This window comes from Salvelinus fontinalis, unplaced genomic scaffold (assembly GCF_029448725.1).
Source record: "Salvelinus fontinalis isolate EN_2023a unplaced genomic scaffold, ASM2944872v1 scaffold_0703, whole genome shotgun sequence".
NCBI lineage: Eukaryota > Metazoa > Chordata > Actinopteri > Salmoniformes > Salmonidae > Salvelinus > Salvelinus fontinalis.
In genome coordinates, this window is record NW_026600912.1 from 54,693 (window position 1) to 77,035 (window position 22,343).

General features: G+C 44.1%; 1 protein-coding gene across 1 annotated transcript; it reads left to right on the top strand.

Moving 5' to 3' along the window:
• The first annotated feature begins 5,511 nt into the window (after positions 1 to 5,511).
• Positions 5,512 to 19,568, top strand: LOC129847097 (uncharacterized). The gene is made up of 9 exons (XM_055914898.1): positions 5,512 to 6,447; positions 8,523 to 8,585; positions 8,765 to 9,337; positions 9,569 to 9,687; positions 9,858 to 9,993; positions 10,121 to 10,387; positions 13,779 to 18,542; positions 18,687 to 18,762; positions 18,883 to 19,568. Exons 5-9 carry the CDS (start codon positions 9,871 to 9,873, stop codon positions 18,987 to 18,989), a joined length of 5,337 nt encoding a protein of 1,778 aa, XP_055770873.1. The 5' UTR covers positions 5,512 to 6,447; positions 8,523 to 8,585; positions 8,765 to 9,337; positions 9,569 to 9,687; positions 9,858 to 9,870; the 3' UTR covers positions 18,990 to 19,568.
• Positions 19,569 to 22,343: the final 2,775 nt, after the last annotated feature.

Sequence of the window (22,343 nt, forward strand, 5' to 3'; positions counted from 1 at the left end):
AAGACATTCTTGAACGCTTGTGAAACAAACCAAGCAGACCAGGGCGGGGTTTAAGAAGTGAAAAATTCTTGCATTAATTGTTACATTTGTCAATCTAAAGGCACAACCTGAATTCGAGCCAATAATAAGTAGTTGAACATGTTACTCCACAACCTTGTGAAAATGACATGATTTCATTTGAGTCAAAACAACTTTATCGAAGGAGTGCCTTTTGATTTGACAGCCTGCGATTTGAGATTCTTGGATCCAACGGCCGTGTCTTTGTGAGATGCAGAGTAGGTGAACGGATTATTTCTGCATGTGTGATTTCCACCGTGAAGCATGGAGGAGGTGTGGGGGTGCTTTGCTTTATTTAGAATTCAAGGCACACTTAACCAGCATGGCTACCACAGCATTCTGCAGCGATACCCCAGCCCATCTGGTTTGTGTTTAGTGGGAGTGTCATTTGTTTTTCAACAGGACAATGACCTAACCCACATCCAGGGTGTGTAAGGTTTTTTTGACCAAGATGAGTGATGGAGTGATGCACCAGATGACCTGGCCTCCACAATCACCTGACCTCAACCCAATTGAGATGGTTTGAGATTAATTGGACCGCAGAGTGAAGGAAAAGCAGCCAACAATTGCTCAGCATATGTGGGAACTCTATCAAGAGTGTTGGAAAAGCATTCCAGGTGAAGCTGGCTGATAGAATGCCAAGCGTGTGCAAAGCTGTTATCAAGCTAAAGGGTGGCTACTTTGAAGAATCTCAAATATATTTGGATTGGTTTTAACACTTTTTTGGTTACTACATGATTCCATATGTGTTTCATAGTTTTGATGTCTTTACTATTCTACAATGTAGAATGTTATGTTCTGTTAATTACTGATGTCCCCTTTAAGAATGGAGCACCCTTGGGCATGCGCAGTGTTGTTCGATGTTATTCTGGCTCTAACTGATTCCAGTAAAATGTGAAGCTCCAGTTCCATTTATTGTATTCAGAGTCTTTCTTATTATATAAATAAGTAATAAGAGCTAAGACACTACAATGGCGACGAGGATGATTACCTGCAGTGTGCATCACGAATGCAGATGGAGCTCGTAGGAAGAGAGGAAGATTTTGACCCTGTAGCACAACAGCTAGCAAGCAGTGACGACGAGGGGAGAGCTAACGAGAACGAGGCGGCAGATCAAAGACCCGTGGAGCCTGAGGTAAAGAGAATGGCTAGCATCGGGAAAATAGATGTGTTTGAGGACACGCAAGAAAACTGGGCAACTTACATTGAACGACTGGAACAGTACTTCATTGCAAACGACATTGCTGATAACAAGAGAGTACCAGCGTTGTTGAGTTTAATTGGCCCAAAAACGTACAGTTTGCTAAGAGATCTGACTGCCCCTCTGAAGCCCTCAAATAAAACATTCACAGAGATTGTGGAGATATTGCAAAATCACCTATCACCTAAACCACTCCTCATCGCGGAACGTTTTCGTTTCCACAAGAGAGATCAGAATGAGGGGGAGGGTGTTAGTACATATGTAGCAGAGTTGAAGAAACTGTCTGAACATTGCCAGTTTGGAGAGAACCTAAATGACACATTAAGGGATAGATTTGTTTGTGGATTGAAACATGAACACATTCAAAAACGTTTGCTCACAGAATCAGATCTCACGTTTGCAAAGGCTGTTGAAATTGCTGTGACTATGGAAATCGCGACGAAAGATGCATTTGAGTTGCAAAGTAAAAGAAATACTGACCTATCACAAACTTCCCTGCACAAGTTTTCGCGCAGCCGACAGCGCCCCCGTGTGGCCGATAAATGCAACAGGTGTGACAGAGATGGTCACAGAGCAGAGGACTGCCGTTTCAAAGACGAAATTTGTCACAAATGCAGTAGAAGGGGGCACATTCAAAGAGCATGCAGAGCAAAATTCAGTCACAACAGGAAAACTGAGAAAATGAAAGGGTCTGTGAATGCACTAGCAGAGAACAGTGGCAGTGATTCAGATGAACGAGTAATTGGTACAATGGAGTTAAACACAGTGACTTCTCCCAGCAGTAGCATAATATGGGTGACACCAGATATCGAAGGCAAACCCCTCAAAATGGAGCTGGACACAGGATCTGCAGTGTCTATAATTTCCACTACTGTCTACAATGAGCACTTCAAGGCTATCAAGCTGAAGAACACAAATGTGTTGCTGAAGACCTACTCAGGAGAGAGATTGAGCCCAATGGGGGTGTTGCAGGTCAGAGTGAGGTATGGGGAGCAAACACAGCAGTTACAGCTGTATGTGGTGCCTGGAACTGGCCCCCCATTATTTGGCAGGGAATGGCTTTCAAAAATAAAGCTGAACTGGTGTGATTTGAAAATGCTCCACACGTTACAGTTCAAAGAGAAGGACACAGACCAAACACTGGAACACTTGCGGAAGAAATACAGCACAGTTTTCAGTGATCAGATGGGAACAGTAAAAGGCTTCACAGCTAAACTTGTACTGAGAGATGACGCAACCCCAAAATTCTGCAAAGCCAGATCTGTTCCATACTCCCTGAGACCAAAGGTGGAAGCGGAAATCGATCGCTTGCAGGATACAGGGATCCTGACGAAAGTGGACAGAAGCGAATGGGCCACACCCATAGTTCCTATTGTGAAGAAAGACGGGTCTGTTAGAATGTGTGGGGACTTCAAGGTAACTGTGAATTCAATGTTGCATGTGGACCAATACCCCTTGCCACGTCTGGAGGACATCTTTGCTGCACTAGCTGGTGGGAAACACTTCAGTAAAATCGATCTGAAACAGGCTTACCTGCAGCTACCGGTTGAAGAGAGCTCCAAACAGTACCTGACAATAAACACACACAAAGGTCTATACAGGTATAACCGCCTGGTTTTTGGCATTGCATCGGCCCCAGCCATTTGGCAACGAACTATTGACCAGATTTTGCAAGGAATCCCAGGAACCCAGTGTATCCTGGATGACATGATCATAACAGGACGCACCGACAAAGAACACCTGGCTAACCTGGAAGAGGTCCTGAAAAGACTGAAAGAATATGGTCTACAGGCAAACTTACAGAAATGTGAGTTCTTCAAAGACAAGATTGTCTTCTGTGGACATGAAATTGACCGCAATGGATTGCACAAAACACAGGACAAAATCGAGGCAGTGGTACAGGCACCACGACCACAAAATATCACAGAAGTGAGATCTTTTGCGGGACTGATCAATTACTACAGAAGATTCCTCCCAAACCTTTCAGCAGTACTCCAGCCTCTAAATCAGCTCCTGGAAAAGAATAGGACATGGCGGTGGACAGAACAGTGTGAAAATGCATTTCTGGAGGCAAAACGGCTCATCACATCTGAACAGGTCCTGATGCATTACGACCCTGAACTGCCAGTGAAGTTGGCTTGTGATGCGTCCCCTTATGGCTTAGGGGCCGTCCTTTCACACACACTGAAAGATGGGTCAGAGAGGCCAATTGCATTTGCATCACGAACATTGAATGATGCAGAGAAAAACTACTCACAAATCGACAAAGAAGCACTGGCGCTAGTGTGGGGCGTCAAGAAATTCCATGCATACCTATATGGCAAGCGTTTCACACTGGTTACGGATCACCAGCCGTTGCTTTCCATTTTCAGTCCAAAGAAAGGCATTCCGGCAATGACAGCAGCCAGGTTACAGCGATACGCCTTGTTCCTCGCCAGTCATATGTATGACATTGAGTTTAAGCCGTCGTCCCTCCACACAAATGCAGATGGATTATCCAGACTGCCGTGTAGAAGAGAAAGACAAAGGAGTGTGGATGCAGTGGACATTTTCCATACCGCTCAGCTCGAGGCACTACCGGTCACAAGCACAGTGATCAAACAGGAGACAAGGAAAGATGTGACCTTGTCAAAAGTGTACACCTACACCATGTCAGGATGGCCAGCTACAGGCAGAAAGGAGCTGACTCCGTATTTCCAGCGGAGAAACGAAATTACAACGTACCAAGGATGTTTGATGTGGGGAATGAGAGTCATGATACCCCAGAAATGCCAACATCAGGTTTTGCAGCAACTACATGAAGGTCATGTTGGAATTGTCAAAATGAAGCTGCTCGCAAGGAGCCACTTCTGGTGGCCAGGTCTGGATCAACAGATAGAAAATATGGCAAAGAACTGTAGCGGATGTTTGGAAACCCTTCACATGCCTGCTCCTGTTCCAGTCCACCCTTGGGAATGGCCCACAGAGCCATGGCAGAGAATTCATGTGGACTACGCTGGTCCCTTTGAAAAGCACATGTTTCTGGTTATAGTTGATGCCCATTCCAAATGGCCAGAGGTGTTTTGCACTGACTCCTCCACCTCAGCTCAGACGATAGAGTGTCTCAGAACAACGTTTGCACGCTTCGGATTGCCGCTGCAGCTAGTAAGTGACAACGCACAAGCTTTTGTAAGTGACGAGTTTACAAGATTCATGTCAGTAAATGGAATCAAACACTCAACCTCAGCTCCGTACCACCCTGCCACCAATGGGCTGGCAGAACGCTTTGTGCAAACCCTAAAGCAAGGACTCCGGGCAGCAAAACGAGATGAAGGGACTTTGCAAACAAAGCTGGCCAAGTTCCTGCTCTCCTACCGAAACACCCCACATGCCACGACAAATGAAAGCCCAGCCGCACTGATGTTCGGGAGGCCTCTCCGCACACGGCTGGACCTCATGAAGCCTAACAGGCGTAATGAAGTGCTGAACAAACAAGCCAAGATGCTCTCCGGTGGCCGGGAGCGCCATCTCCAAACAGGACAGGAAGTGATGGTGCGAGACTACAGAAGAGGAGGGAAATGGACAAGAGGGACCGTACATACACAAACGGGACCCAGAACTTACCAGGTTCAAGTGAGCCCAGACATAATGTGGCGGCGTCACATTAACCAAATGCATTCCACGGAAAACAGCACAACAATCGAGAAAGAACAGGCACAGAGAGTTCCTGAGAATGACACACAGGGAACTGTAGAGGACGGTGGAGCAGTAAAGAGACCCCAGGCTGAAAGAAGGGAACGTGTTGATGAAGGTGCTGCTATAGCAGAAGCTATAAGGGAGCAAGCACACACTGAGGATGTTCAGGAGCCTCCAGACAATCCTAGGCGCTACCCAGAACGAAGGCACCGGCCACCAGACAGACTGGACTTATAAACAAACAAACAAAAACTAACTGTTCAAGTTCAAATTAAAAGATGCAAAATAACTACAACAAGTTCTGGGAAGTGTTTCAGTTGGGGGTTGGTAAAAGTAACTCTGATTGTATAAAAGAAGGAATGTTATGTTCTGTTAATTACTGATGTCCCCTTTAAGAATGGAGCACCCTTGGGCATGCGCAGTGTTGTTCGATGTTATTCTGGCTCTAACTGATTCCAGTAAAATGTGAAGCTCCAGTTCCATTTATTGTATTCAGAGTCTTTCTTATTATATAAATAAGTAATAAGAGCTAAGACACTACATAGAAAATAGTAAAAATAAAGAAAAACCCTTGAATGAGTGGGTGCATCCAAACTTCTGACTGGTACTGTATAGCTTACACCAAAGGGTAAAATCTATATATTTTGAGCAAAATAGTGCGTCTCGGCGTCTATGATTTATGCTTAATGATGTGGACTGCAAATTACATAATGATGGGAGTAGGCCTGGGCTCACAGAAATAAGAATGAATAGAATTGGCTTGGAACTCTAACCCTGGATATTGACTGGTAAACTCATGGGTACACTCCCAATGGCTGCCTGGTATTGTGACGCAATAATTTCAATGGTATTTTGGAATTTCTATTCATTCTTATTTCTAAGGCAGTTTAATATTCAGTAGCATTCAAGCTTTAGCAACCTCAGACGAAGTACGATGTTTTACCGGCTCATTATGGAGACCGAAGTAGGCCTAGACTTGTAGCATGGACGGCGACGAGGCCCGAAAAGTAAGTCCATTTCTATCGCTATAGGCCTTGCCTTGAAATGATTGACTGTAGACAGTTTTTGTATTGATTACACTGAAAAATGTATGGAAAAGGGTGCATGTCTGGGGTTATGTGTAAATCCCCTGCTCCCAAAAAGGCTCTTACATATTCATTTTAATTTACAAATACAAAAAAATTGCATGGATGGACATTGACAGGAATAAAACCTAGTATTGACGTGGTTGTACTGTCCTAATACACCCTCACATGGCAACTTTGATCCGCATAGATACTAATCATCTAGACCACAGGGATTGGTGGAAGTCATGCAAAACATTTTTTTCCGCATTCATGTAAAGATGGCACTGAAGCAGACACATTGAGCACACGTTTGACATGTCAAAGCTTGTTGTACTAATTACATATGCCACCAACAAAGGGGATGGATACAATTTGGGATTTTAACTTTCCTGACCAGGACAGTCACGCAATACTGGAATATAAAAGAAAACCAGAAACCCTGAACATGTGAGTAGATATATTATTAATGAGCTAGCAATGCTGTGTGTGCGCTCATCCGGAAAACGAGTGTGCGTGGCTTTTGACAATTCAGTATGGGGTGCATGTCCAACTGACCGTCAGCTGGCTAGAGATCGTGTGTGTGGTGTAACGTTACAGATTCAAATAACCCATTGAATGTCAGAATACAACTATAACGATTATATTAATTCTAAGTATAAATGATTGAAGCTAGTATAAACTGCTGATCGTCTCTTATGGGAACATGTAGCACAAATCTATTGCTTCATGCTAATGCTAGCTAGGAAGGTTTAGAAGTTTTGGTAGGGGCGCGTCAGTTTTAGCTAGGTGGCTGTCACTGGCTAGAAATCGTGTGTATGGTGTACTGATTCAAAGAAACCATCAGATGAATTTTCAGAAAATAATTCATTATTTGGCTAATAGATTGACGTTAGTATCAATTGCAGATATCTTATGAGAGCAGGTCACATTGTTAGTCTATGCTCGCTAGCTAGTCAGCTAGCTTAGCTTGCTAGCTAGCTAATAATTTGGATGTTGTTGATGAAAGTTACTTGAGAAATGTGACCAAGTTAAGACGCTAGACAGGGTGGACTTTAGATATAGTAAAGGCAGTTTATTCAAAGGTAAAGATATCTGGCAAAGCGTGCTTCACGGACTCGTTCGTTCAGCTCCTAAGGAACCACCAGAAGAAGGCCCCTAAACATGATGTGCATTATTTTATATAGTAAAATGACGTATGTATATTCTGGGAGTCTGTTCGTCGGATTGGTCGCTCTAGGTCGTGGGTAGTCCTGTTCGGGCCTGGTGTCGACGTTCCATTGGCTCTTAACATCGTTCTTTGTCTTAGAGCCCCAACCTTGAAAAGAATGCGTGTGCGTGTTGTTGTAACAGGGGCCTGTTCTGGGTGTGGGTGTGTGTGTGTCTGTGGTTGTTATCTGATGAGAGCAGAATGTGACTGGGAGAAAAGAGGGGGATGGGTGCATGTTGTGCAAAGTATAGCTTGGGTTGAGAAGTTGTTATAACAAGTTTCCAGTGTCTATTACAATTTCTTACAATGTCAGATCTACTTAGCTAGCTAGTTCTTACCAGTGTCTGGATGTCGGCGTTTCAGAGCAAGTTCAACCATCATTTCCCCCTGGGAAACCAATGAGGAGATGGGAGAGGCAGGACTTGCAGTGCGATCTGCATCAGAAATAGAACTGACTTCTATTTTAGCCCTTTGCTATACAGACGCTCGTTGGGGCGCCCAAGCAGTGTGGGTGCAATAATTGAATAATATAGATTTCTAAATTCATTGGGTGTAGTCAGCCTGTTAGTCGTGATAATGCTTTCAATCCATCACTGCAAATAACTTGACAGTTTCGAAATTGAATACATGTGGATCACATTTTAGGGTTGAGGTATGATTCTGTGGAAGGCTTGGCAACAGAGTGCACCTGTTGCAGCAAGCCCAGGCACAACTGGAGCTGAGCTTTATGGAGCGGGCACACCTTAAATAAGCCTGTAGACTATATCAATAGATTAAGGCTACAATATCCTTTCATAGTGTGTATATCAGTACAACAACATAGGTCTATCAGATAGCGGACGTTTGAGGGGCATAGGGCCTACCTTTTCTGGAGACACAAGATAATCAAGTTTCCGTTATGACATCACTTGTTTACAATATTAGTCAATATGCCTACTATGTCAAAAAGTGCAGGTTAAGAAGAAGAAAATGTGAGTAGGCCTAGGATAATGCTTTGTTCGTTCTTCATATTAATGTCGCTTCACATTTGTATAATTCTAAAGATGGATGATGAAAGTCTATGAGATGAATATGTAGCCTACAGAATCAGTCATCATGTAGGCCTACGGCTAGTTGACTACTTTAAGAATAGTTTAACAATGTAAATGGATCAAACAAATTTGTTATAGATATGAGCTTGATTACAACGTTTTTCATGCAAAGTGAATTGGCAAAAGGTGGAATTATTGCAAACCAAGTGACAGGGATGGGGTCTACTATCAAAACCCTTACCAAAACCCCACGTCTTTTGTCATGATTGTCTCTGTCTTTGTAGGGGTTACAGGAAGCCCCAGAGAGGACATTCCCTGTATGCTTCAGAGGAAAACTGGGGGAGAAGGTTAGTGTGATAGTATGACATTCCAAATGATCTGAGATCCTCAATTTCTTTCAAATTAAATGTTACATAATTAAATATTTTTAATGACTTCCTTCCCATTTCCAGTCCTAATTCCACAACCATTCCCACTGTAGTATCCATTGCCCTGACTTTGAAGTTTGTTAAAACACAATCCACAGCTCCATCAGGAGACCCCAGGGTTTGACCTGTTGGACCCCAACATGAGAGTCATAGATGTTGGTTATAACTGCCTCCACGACAAACACCTGAAGTGTTTTTTCCGCCATCCGGAAAGGAAGAAGCGGCTGGTGAAGCAAGGCCTCATCACCTCAAATGAGAAGGCATGGCAAACCTCCTTTTTCTTTCCAAAATCTAAAAGTGACACTTATATGGAGCTGAGAAAATTGGACAGGTGTAAGCAATATAATGGCTAGGTGAAATGCTTGCCATTTTGCTTAGTTTACACAAATCCAAGTCTACAAGTGCATATGGTCATTGTTAGTGCAGGTTGTAAAAGAGAATGTGTTCTTAATGTCTTACCTGGTTAAATAAAGGCAAAATCAATCAATATTGGGGTAGGGGTTAGAGGTAGATTTGGGATTGGGTGTTTGTACACATGAACTTCCTCTAAAAATGGCTCTTTTGTGAGGCCTCCCTTTCAGGTGCTGTGTACGTGTAAAGAGTACAATCGCTACAGTGGCTACATCAAGTCAGTTCAGTTGCTGTGGGAGAAGCAGTGCTGTGCCCAGCAGGTTAGAGTGGTCTACTTTCTAGATGCACAATTATAAAAAAACAAAAGCTATATTGTAAGACACACCTTTCCATGCGTTTTATTTTACTGTGTATGTAACTTGCTGTCGCTCAAGGATCGGGAAAGGGTTTTCTGATCACGTGACAAGACCAGGAAAAACTTGTGGAAGGCAAGGGTGCAAATTAATCTCTCTGTCTCTGTCTCTCTCTCTGTCTCTCTCTGTCTCTCTCAGAAAAGTATTTTGAAACAGTTCCTAGTCTTGCAGCAGCAAGGGGAGGTTCCGTCCCATATCTCACTGACGGATATTAGAGAATGGCTCATTGCCAAGGGTAGGAACTACTTCAAGAACACGTGAGTGTTATTAGAATCTTTTACCCAAATTTGTTTAAAAAAACATAAGCAAAGGTGTGGAATCACGTTGACCTCCTATCTAGCAATAACTTAAGAAATACATACGGTGGACAGTTTGAGTTGTAGAAAAATGAAGGTAAATCATGTTTTATGTTCCCTTGTATGTGAAGGTTTCAGAGTCAAATGGAAGAGGGGAAGAACCTTTACTTGGCCGAACTGGCTTGGGAGGTGAAACGACGCCTCAGGCTTGAGGAGCTGGAAAGAGAAGTGTGCAGGGAGCTGCGCCTGGAGCGCCGAATTGGACAGGTAAGGATGGAACAGCGGCACTCCTAGGGCTGATATCAACTCATAGTTGCTTAAGCAGCAGTAGGACCTCAGTGTTTCTGTTGATATCTTCATCCATTTACCTCTCTCTCTCACCCGTCTCTCTTAGCCTGGTAGCCAGATGGGAGATTGGAGACCCCTGGGCATGGAGACACACACACCTCTGGTAATGGACTCTCCCTTCAGACACTTTACCTCCTCGATGGACACTCTTTCCAGTCAGATCTCGACTAAGAACCTCAAGGTTGCTAGGCTACATACTGCCAGACCACGTTCTGCCAGACCACCAACTGAAAGACCTAGCAGTGACTCTGATCACTCTGGAACCTTTTCTACTGTGATGACCTGCTCACCACATTCAGCTAGCCCGTCAGTGGTAGGTCATTTTGGTCATGAACATGTTCCCAGCTTTCACTCTTTGGGGGCTGTAGACATATTACTGCTTCCCTGTCTCCCATCTCCTGGGAAATCCATATCCAAGTACTGTGGCAAGAAAAAGTATGTGAACCCTTTGGAATTACCTGGACTTCTGTGTAAATTGGTCATAAAATGTTATCTGATCTTCATCTAAGTCACAACAATAGACAAACACAGTCTGCTTAAACTAATAACACACAAATAATTTTACTTTTTCATGTCTTTATTCAACACACAGTGCAGGGTAGAAAAAGTACATTCAGCAAAAAAAATAAACCTCCCTTTTTTAGGACCCTGTCTTTCAAAGATAATTCGTATAAATCCAAATAACTTCACAAATCTTCATTGTAAAGGGTATAAACACTGTTTCCCATGCTTGTTCAATGAACCATAAACAATGAATGAACATGCATCTGTGGAACGGTCGTTAAGACACTAACAGCTTACAGACGATAGGCAATTAAGGTCACAGTTATGAAAACTTAGGAAACTAGAGAGGCCTTTCTACTCACTCTGAAAAACACCAAAAGAAAGATGCCCAGGGTCCCTGCTCATCTGTGTGAACGTGCCTTAGGGATGCTGCAAGGAGTCATGACGATTGCAGATGTGGCAGGGGAAATAAATTGCAATGTCCGTACTGTGAGACGCCTAAGACAGCGCTACAGGGAGATGATCGTCCTCGCAGTGGCAGACCTTGTGTAACAACACCTGCACAGGATCGGTACATCCAAACATCACACCTGCGGGACAGGTACAGGATGGCAACAACAACTGCCCGAGTTACAGCAGGAACGCACAATCCCTCCATCAGTGCTCAGACTGTCCGCAATAGGCTGAGAGAGGCTGGACTGAGGGCTTGTAGGCCTGTTGTAAGGAAACCGGCAACAACGTTGCCAATGGGCACAAACCCACCATCGCTGGACCAGACAGGACTGTCAAAAAGTGCTCTTCACTGACGAGTCATGGTTTTGTTTCACCAGGGGTAATGGTCGGATTCACGTTTATCGTCGAAGGAATGAGCGTTACACCGAGGCATGTACTCTGGAGCGGGATCGATTTGGAGGTGGAGGGTCTGTCATGGTCTTGGGCGGTGTGTCACTGCATCATCGGACTGAGCTTGTTGTTATTGCAGGCAGTGTCAACGCTGTGCGTTACAGGGAAGACAACCTCCTCCCTCATTTGGTATCCTTCCTGCAGGCTTATCCTGACATGACCCTCCAGCATGACAATGCCACCAGCCATACTGCTCGTTCTGTGCGAGATTTCCTGCAAGACAGGAATGTCCGTGTTCTGCCATGGCCAGCGAAGAGCTCGTATCTCAATCCCATTGAGCACGTCTGGGACCTGTTGGATCGGCGGGTGAGGGCTAGGGCCACCCCCCCAGAAATGTCCTGGAACTTGCAGGTGCCTTGGTGGAAGAGTGGGGTAACATCTCACAGCAAGAACTGGCAAATCTGGTGTAGTCCATGAGGAGGAGATGCACTGCAGTACTTAATGCAGCTGGTGTCCACACCAGATACCGACCGTTACTTTTTATGTTGAACCCTCCCCCCCCTTTGTTCAGGGACACATTATTACATTTCTGTTAGCCACATGTTCAGTTTGTCTCAGTTGTTCAATCTTGTATGTTCATACAATTATTTACACATGTTAAGTTTGCTGAACATAGATACAGTTGACAGTGAGAGGACGTTTCTTTTTTTGCTGAGTTTGTGAACCCTTGGTTTTAATAAATGGTTGACCCTACTTTGGCAGCAATAACCTCAAAGTTTTCTGTAGTTGCAGATCAGACCTGCGCAACAGTCAGGAGGAATTTTATACCATTCCTCTTTACAAAACTGTTTCAGTTTAGCAATATTCTTGGGATGTCTGGTGTGAACTGCTCTCTTGAGGCCCTGCCACAGCATCTCAATCGGGTTGAGGTCAGTACTCTGACTGGGCCACTACAGAAGGCATATTTTCTTCTGTTGCAGCCATTCTGTTGTTGATTTAATTTCGGTGTTTTGGGTCGTTGTCCTGTTGCATCACCCAACTTCTGTTGAGCTTCAATTGGCGAACGACCTTAAATTCTCCAACAAAATGTCTTGATAAACTTGGCAATAAATGTTTCCATCGATGATAGCTGGCTGTCCAGACCCCGAGGCAGCAAAGCAGCTCAACCATGATATGATACTCCCTTCACCATACTTTACAGTTGGGATGAGGTTTTGATATTGGTGTGCTGTGCTTTTTTTTCTCCACACAGTGTTGTGTGCTCCTTTCAAACAACAACATTTTATTTCATCTCTCCACAGAATATTTTGCCAGTAGCGCTGTGGAACATCCAGATGCTCTTTTGCGAACTTCAAACGTGGAGCAGTTTTTATTTGGACAGTCGGTGGCTTCTTCCGTGGTGTCCTCCCATGAACACCATTCTTGTTTAGTGTTTTACGTATCGTAGACTCGTCATCAGAGATGTTAGGATGTTCCAGAGATTTCTTTAAGTCTTCAGCTAACACTCTAAGATTCTGCTTAACCTCATTGAGCATTCTGCGCTGTGCTCTTGCAGTCATCTTTGCAGGACGGCCACTCCTAGGGAGAGTAGCAACATTGCTGAACTTTCTCCATTTATATACAATTTGTGTAACCGTGGAGTGATGAACATCACGGCTTTTAGAGATACTTTTGTAACCCTTTCCAGCTTTATGCAAGTCAACAATTCTTAATCTTGGGTCTTCTGAGATCTCTTTTGTTTGAGGCATGGTTCACATCAGGCAATGCTTCTTGTGAATAGCACACTCAAATTTTGTGAGTTTTTTTAGGGCAGGCAGCTCTAACCAACATCTCCAATCTCGTCTCAATGATTGGACTCCAATTAGCTTTTGGAGAAGTCATTAGCCTCGGGTTCACATACTTTTTTCAACTTACACTGAATGTTTAAATGATGTATTCAGTATAGACAAGAAAAATACAATCATTTGTGTGTTATTAGTTTAAGCAGAATGTGTTAATCTGTTGTTGTGACTTAGATGAAGATTAAATCTAATTTTATGACCAATTCATGCAGAAATTCAGATAATTCCAATAGGGTTCATATACTTTGTCTTGCCACTGTATTTGGATGATATGATGTAATATGCGTTTGCCACTTTGGTAAATGTAAAAAGTCTAGATGAGGAAGATGATTAAGTTGCAACAATGGAGACCACACATTTGATATAGAATAATTGCAACAACAAAAAATGAAAGGTATACTTGTTATATTTACTTTAAAAATATTTTGGATATGGATTAACATGTGTTTTGATTTCCAACATAATGTAAATCTGAATCAATTGTGTTGATGTACCTTTCTGTGTTCATATATACAGATGACTGTTAGGGACTTGCTGCTCATGATTGGGCACATAACAAGCTCAGTATTGGAGGAGGTAAATGGCATCCTGATCCCTGCCTTGGTTGACCTTATAAGGCTGAGAGCTTCAGAAAGTGCTGCAGAGAGTTTGCTCCCCATCAGCAGAGACACCAACGAAGATTCAACCCAGGGCTCTGTCAGCTGTACCTCCTTACTCTCCAAAGTCAATGTGATCTGTCTCACTCAGAGTCCTGACAGTAGGTGCTCCCCAATCTCCATTGATGAACCAGTCACTGCTGTCCAGACTTGTTGTAGCAGCAGTTCTCTGTCCAGTGAGGAACGAGCACACTCTTCCTCCAGTCAGATCTCTACTAAGAACCTCCTGGCTACTAGGCCACGTTCTACCAGGCCCCAATCTGCCAAACCGCCACCTGTTAAACCATCACCTGCTAAACCACCATCTGATAAACCGTCATCTGCTAAACCACCATCTGATAAACCACCATCTGCTAAACCACCACCTGCTAAACCACAATCTGCTAAACCACCACCTGCTAAATTACAGTCTGCTAAACCACAATCTGCTAAACCACCCCCTGCTAAATTACAGTCTGCTAAACTACAATCTGCTAAACTACCACCGGCTAAACTACAATCTGCTAAACCACCACCTGCTAAATTACAATCTGCTAAACCACCACCTGCTAAACTACAATCTGCTAAACCACCACCTGCTAAACTACAATCTGCTAAACCACCTACTGCCACTGACTACTCTGGAACCTTATCTGCTATGGTAGGTCGTGGGCATGTCATCCCTGTCAAACTGACCTTGGCCCCTTTCTCCTCCTTACTCTCCAGCGAAGAGACCAACACCAACCTCCCCTCCAGCAGCCGCCCCTCCTCGTGCTCTATCAAGCTTTTAGACAGTAGGAGTGACATTCCTTGCTCCCTGGCTGTGAGCTCTATTTCAACTGTTCTTGGACATGACTCTAGCAGCAGCCCTGTGCGGGAGAATCAATTTGCTACTGAGGTCTCGTCGATCTGCCTCAGCCAAGATAGAAATGGCCAAGGAGGGAGTGTGACACCTCCAGCCCCTTTGGATGTTTCCCTCCCCTCCATTATTGAGCGGGCTGGTGGACTTGTATGTTCCGTCATCTCCAAGTCTTTAGCAATTGTGGAGGCGCGGTCAAGTGTGAATGGTGAGGAGGACTCTCCATCTCCCACCACAGTCTCCCATTCTCCTACAAGGGTGTTTGTCAGCCACTTAAGGAGTAGCCCACTAGGTGAGGACCTTGTAGATTCAACACTTGCGGATGTTATCTCTGTCCTGAAAATGGAGGGAATTCTTTCCTCCTCTCCGACTTTGGAGGAGGAGCTGCTTGATCTCTCCTCCAGTTGTTCTTCGTCATCCAGCGAAACACTGCAATGTGTGTCTGTTGGCCCTCTTGGCAGTGGGTCGGAGACGTCCTTGAAACTTCTTGGGGGTCGTACTCTGAGTATCGCCACCCCAACCGCCCATGTTATCACAGAGGACTTAGAAGTCTACAGTGATGAGATCATTGACGAAATCCTTATTATAATGAGGACCAAAAAAGATGATGACAGTGGAAGTGACGTCTCTGGTGCATCAACACCATGCAGCACACCAGCACCACAGAGCCGGTCCTCTTCTGCACTGAGGGGAGTGCTTCCCCATGACAGGAGGATACTCAGCACAACACTGCTTGGAATCCAGAACACACGAGACAGTGAGAACCTCTCAGGAGAGTGCTCCATCTCACCACAGGACAATGCCAGAGTCCTGGAGATGATAAAGTTGCTGCAGAGGTGCCTTGATGGGACACCCTCAGAGTCCTCCATCCATATCACAGATGTGGCTTCACCCTTGGGCTTTCCTCTCCCTGTATCTCTCCATGCTGTTCAGTCGTGTGTATTTGCCACTGACAAAGACCTAAAGGCAGAAAGAGTGAAGGGAGTCTTTGAAAGCCTGAGATCCCAGTTTATGAGCTACTCCATCAAGCCTGTGAGTAACATCATTACCAGGGCAACAACAAAGATGGCTGCCTCCAATCAGGTTAGTTTAGAGACACCCCAGGCAGCATCAGCAAAATCAGATGCTGTGGCTCAGAACCTTATTAGTTCGGTTTTATTTCAAGTTGCCAATGTGTCCTGCTCTGATGACATAGAGGGTCTGGGTGATCATCTCAGATGCCCCTCAACTTTGACCAGAGTTCTGACACCTTTGACCTCCGAGAAAGCTACACTGACACCTGCTGTTCTGAAGATCAGAAGGGAGATGTGTAAGGAAGTGGCCACCGAACTCCAGAGTTTCTTGATCAAGGAATCCCTTACTGGCACCCAGACACCATCCAATGGACATGCTTGCACTTCTGGTTCTGCCCCAAGGGAAGCTGTGCGGGACATCCTGAGGAAAACCAAAGAGGAGGCTTCCAACAAAAGCCTGAATAATATTTTCTCTGTTAATTTGGATGAGCGGCTCACAGACTCCATTGCAGATGCCTTATATCCAAAGCTGCATGACACATTGGAGTCCAAGAGAGAGCTGCAGGCTTCTTATTACAGCTCCCAGATCAGCTGCAGCCTCAGCCCCTTTGAAGTTGAGAGCAGCCTAGCGCTCCAGGAGTTCACTGACCCACTATCTGAGTCAGTATTGTGTCTCCTGGATAGGACATTTGGAGATAAAGCTCAGAACTTAAAGACAGGCGGGGGTGTTTTACAATATGTTACAGACCCAACCTATAAGAAGCTTTTGATTGGACCCCACACCAACGACGTCAATGTGGTTGTGCACACGATTGCAGTAGAAGAGTTGCCTGTTGAGGGTTGTATAGCGCAAAGTGAGGCCATTCATGGCCTTCACAAGAAGCAAGAGTTACCTTCCAGTGGCAGAGGGTATGAGACCCCGAGCCCTACTAATTGCCTGCTGGAGGGTGTAGTGGGCAAACTGGTACGGAAGATGCTATTTCAGGGCCTTGACATCCCTGAGGTACCCATGAACGACAGCCGCTCTGAGAGCTTTAAGCTACAGTATGAACTGGTTGCGAAGCTTTGTCCTCTGATGGTAAGGACAATCATGGCTACAACCATAGCCAATCAACCACCTACTATTCAAGAAGCAGTGATGTCTTCCGAGAACATCCATGTGAAAGAGCTGTGTGAGGCAGGTATCAAACCTCTCAAAGAGAACCATGTACCCGATGACTCTGAGACAAACATCATGGTCAGAAGGGCTTTGAGTGAAATTGAATCCTGTATGATTGAGACCTCCGACGAGGACTCTCCCAGTCTACATTCCACACCAGAGGTGGTTGTAGACCTGATCACCAAGCTGCTTCATGGGTATGAGCTTGACTCAGAGGACTTTGCATCACCTGTGTCATCCCCAACCACCACTCTCTCTGATGTGGCAATGGACATGGTGGTTTCTGTCCTTCGGGACATGTCCGATTCCCCAGACGTTACCTCAGCATTGGAAATGACCAAGGATCTCAAGACGCCGTACTCCCGCCCCTCAAGTGCAAGGATTGTAAGTGCCCTCTGCAGAGAGCTGGAGGAGCACATGGGCTCTCCTGATGCTCTGAGGCGAGCTTTGAGCCGCGGCAGCGGGGAGATGACAACAGCCATTGCAAGTGCAGTCACCAGGGAAGTCAACCGTCTTGGTTCAATCGTACCCAAAGTCTCTGTCCGGCCGCTCTCCTCAGACATCTGCCTAAGGACAGAGCAGGACAAGGTCATGGTTAAGAGCCGATGTGGCTCGGCTGAGGTGAAGGCATCCCAACCGGTGTATATTATTGTTCACGTAGAGGCGGTGATGGATATCATTGTCCGGCTGCGGTCTCTGATTGTTCCTCGGACTCAGGATAAACTGGCCAGCTGGACCCTAGTTGAGGATGTGACCAACAAGCTGTCCAGTGCTCTGTGGGTGAGGGTGACTAACAGGTGGAGGGAAGCAAATGTCTGCCTGAAGGCAACAGACATCTTTCAGCTGGTGCTGTCTGTGCATAGAAAGTTGATGCAACGCTATGGCACAGAGGAAGCCCTACAGAAGATACTGTGCCACAAGGCACCCAAGCTGCACAAGGACATTGTCTGTCTTGTCACGAACGCAATTATGGATGCACCATCCAAACTTCAAGGCACCAAAAATCTGGAATCTACACTCAACTTGAAAGAATTGACAGCCTTGTTTAATGAAATGACAAACCGTCAATCTTTGAATAAGAAAGCTGAGCAGAGCAGCATCAAGACTGAGATTGAACAGCCGGAGTGCTCCACTGTGGAACAAGTGACATCCGGTTCCAGCAGCTTTACTAGGGAGCTTATATTAGAAGAAGTCCTGATGAAGCTTGTCAAGAAGATATGCCATATCCCAAAAAGGATCAACAAACATCAGCGCATCCAGATCAGTGATCTGGTGACTGAGCTGATCCGATTGTTTGATGATGAGGTGGCCAAATATCTGATTGAGGAAATGGGAAGCCAGCAAAAAAGTTTCAATTCTAAGATGACATCGAAGCTGGCAGATGCCATCTACACTGACCTTGGGAAGGTCAAGCGTTTGAAACGCTCCTTGAAAATTGACGATTTATTTGAGGATCAGGAGATGCTTTCCATTGTCTCTGTCATTGTTTCCCACAAGCTACTGGGCATCTTGAAACCCTCAGTGCCCAGCGAGACCTCAGACCTTGAAGACTCATACAGTGATGATGTGGAAGATGTGGAATCTGAGGGGGTGCATTATGCCACTGGCAGAAAGGTAACACAAGCTCAGATTACTCTTGAATGGTCATTGGTTGTGCTTTTTGATATCGGCACCAGTAAATATAGTTGTATAATTATAGGAATATGTAAAGGAAGTGAAATTGATGTTTAATTGTGCATCTTTGAATTCTGATCACAGTCCAAGATGAGCATTGTCCTTAAAGACACTACGGACCAGCCAGAGATGTACATTGCTGTGGATTCTCCACCTATGTGTGAGTATTAATGGGGGGAAATGTTCTTATGGGACAATTATATATAAAGAAGTAATAAATTGTTGTTTTATCAGACAATTGTCCATCTGAAATTCTTACATATTTTCATCTTCTTGCCAGTTAAATTATCCAAGATGAGGAAAGGCATCCGGGACTTCTTCTGGGGAGTCCAGAAGGCCTGGAAACGCTTGGTCACCTGCAAGTCCTCTGGCTCCTCTGATGGGTAGCCTGGATGACGTGCAGCCCATGTCAGTTGCTTTTGCCAGGCTACATCTGAGGAGGACACCACAACTGGCCTCAATACAACATTTTTATTTTTGTTGTTCATTTTTGTTGTTCATTTTGAGTCCCCTAATGCTGCTATATTTGAACCAGGCTGTCAGTGGACTAGCTTACCATTAGTTTATAACTATGTATTTTATTTTTCAATCACTTACATACTTTTTAATGGTTGTTTTAATAAACCATTTGTATTGCAGATGTTGATTAATATTGTATCTTTTATAATTTTTAATTTAGGTATTCATTTGATGACATGGGACTAAAGCGTAGTTTATACCCTACATACGTACACAAGAAATAACTACAAGCAGCTACACAAAAAACACTACACAAGAACGTAGGATCAGCATTTTGTGAAGCGTTCTTGTGTTGCACATGAAGGGTATGAACTAGGCTTAGTCATTTTATGACTTCTATAAGGGTATATAATGGTATCCATACTGCAGTATTAAGATATTCATTATGGAGCTTTATATTATAGTAGAAATAATGTAAATGAATAAAAGTGAATTGATGTATGTCAACTTGATGGTGATATTTGCTTGCTCAACAAAAGCTATATTGGTGTTAGACGGTCTGAAATTGCCTGACATTCAGGTATTTATTTAATTGGCACGGCCCTGAAAGAGGTAGAAAAGGCCTCAAGATGGCGACAAATATCTTCTATCAGAAAATCGAATCAATGTATTTATCACATGTGCTGAGTAGAACAGGTGAAATGCGTACTTACATCTTCCTCTAACTCTGCCTTGGCAGAGAAGGGCTTGATGAATCATATACAGTATATTGAATTCAGAGTTTCTAGTGTGAAATACAACAGTGCTGTCTGCCAAATTAATTAGCAGTATTAAAGCAGTGTAATATACACTGAGTGTACAAAACATGAGTGCTCTTCCCATGATATAGATGGACCAGGTGAATCCAGGTGAAAGCTATGATCCCTTATTGATGTCACAGTGTAGAGGAAGAGACAGGTTAGTGAAGTATTTTTAAGCCTTGAGACTATTGAGACATGGATTGTGTATGTGTGCCATTCAGAGGGTGAATGGGCAAGACAAAGTATTGAAGTGCCTTTGAACGGGGTATGGTAGTAGGTGCCAGGCACACCGATTTGAGTTTGTCAAGAACTGCAACGCTGCTGGGTTTTTTGACGCTCAACAGTGTCCCGTGTGTATCAAGAATGGTCCACCAACCAAAGGACATCCAGCCAACTTGACACAACTGTGGGAAGCATTGGAGTCAACATGGACCAGCATCCCAGTGTAATGCTTTTGACACTTTGTAGAGTCCATGCCCAGACGAATTGAGGCTGATCTGAGGGGAAATAAAGGATGCAACTAAATATTAGGAAGGTGTTCCTGATGTGTTGTGCACTCAGTGTATATACTTCAGGTTGTATATATTTGACGTTACCGGAGCTTGTGAGTCTTACGGCCAGCTGTCTTATTCTTGCATGTATTCTGCATCTGGAACCGTGAAGCCTGGCACGTGAGTTTAGTATGATGTGACATATGATATTTATGCACCACATGTTTATGTGACTACTCTATGTTTGCCTAACTTGGGGAGACAAAGAAAGTAACACTTACTTTCAGAAGAGGACTTAGACATATTGAAAAAGAGGACTTTATCATGGCCCATTCATCCTAGCGGGGAAGCCCCTCTCTCAGAGGCCGAGGCGAAGAGGAGCAGTCGTAAGCCCACTCCATGTGAGTGGCTTTACTGTAACCTCAGGCACAGTGGAACGGGGGAAACTCATCCGTATAATTGTATTGAGGAGATCCAGACTGCATTTCAAATGGCACCCTATTCACTATACAATGCATTACTTTTGACCAGGGCCCATAGGGGTCTAGTCAAAAGTAGTGCACTGTATAGAGTGTCATTTGGGATGCAGGTACAGACTCAGCTTTAATAAGGGGATTAGGTCTGCTAGCCAGTGTTCCGTCTCTCTCCCTCTCCTGCAGGCATGCTTATGTACAATAAGGTGTTTCAGGGCATGATGACTCAGCTCATCGGTCTATCAAGCTCACCTTTTGTAGTGTGGTGTTTATACTGATGCTACACCTTAAATCAGGACCTCCTCCCCCGGCTAATTAAGTATCTGGTGAACGAGATAACCTTAATCAGAACTTGTGGGCCAGTAAGTTGTGTGGCAACCCTGCCTGTTAGTAGTTTGACACACATAATGCTTTACTTGAAGGCTACCTCCATTAGGACTTCATAACACATTCATCACCCATTTATACAACGGGTGGGTATAATCCGGGAATGCTGATTGGTTAAAAGCGCATTCCAGCCGGTGTCTATTCCACAAGTTATACCACCAGCTAAATCTATGACATTAAAATGCTTATGTACTCTGTTCCATCTGACTGTCTCATTAGCCCAGGCAGGGAAGTTACAAACTTGATCTCCACTATAAAAAGCATCTAGACATTATCTCACTTTTTTTTTAGACTAACATTTCGTTTTTAACAGCGGAGATTTGTATAAACATTAGTCTCCGACATTTGCAACATTGTTAATAAGATAATTATGTTCTCAATGTTCATAAACTGAACTTCAATTAAACTACTTGGTCTGTTACCAAGAATTTGTAAGGTTCTTGTTGAAATGAAACAGAGGCCAGAATGGTCAGAATGTTTATTTACGAGAGCTCTGCCTATCATTTCCTGTACGTTGGTCTATATACCTCACATTTTGTCATAAATGTCCCTCCTCCTCTCCGAGACAATGACAATATAGCTCACAAGTCTTCTCCTACTCATACATTGTCTGCCACCTGTTATACAATCTACTACAAGCCCAAGGTCTCTCCCCTCCCTGGGTGGGGACAGAATGTCCTGTAAGGAACACAGTAGTGCAGCTTGTCTGTCGATAGCTCTTATCATTTGTTTCACACTTGCACCCTGCTTACATACTAAAAAGGAACAAAAAGTCCTTGTTCTAATTCTGACTAAAACTACACACATCAGATTTATGATTCTAATAAATTTCATACAACGACAGGGTCGAATTCTGTTAGTTATAGTTCTACGTTAAATGTAAACATCATTTAGTCATTATTCATAACATTCATAACAAATGTCAATTGAAAAAGGTAAAACGAAACAAAGGGCAGCTAGTTTGCAGTCTTTCCAGCTCCAGTTTGAAGTTATTGTGTTAGCTGTGTTGTTGGCTAGCTCCTCTGAACAATAGTGTCCTAACAAGAGAGCACTTTTTTATGCCGGGTGAAATCGTACCTGATTAGCTCATTGTCGAGGCATGGACTCTATGTAGCTCCCTCCAGTAACCAC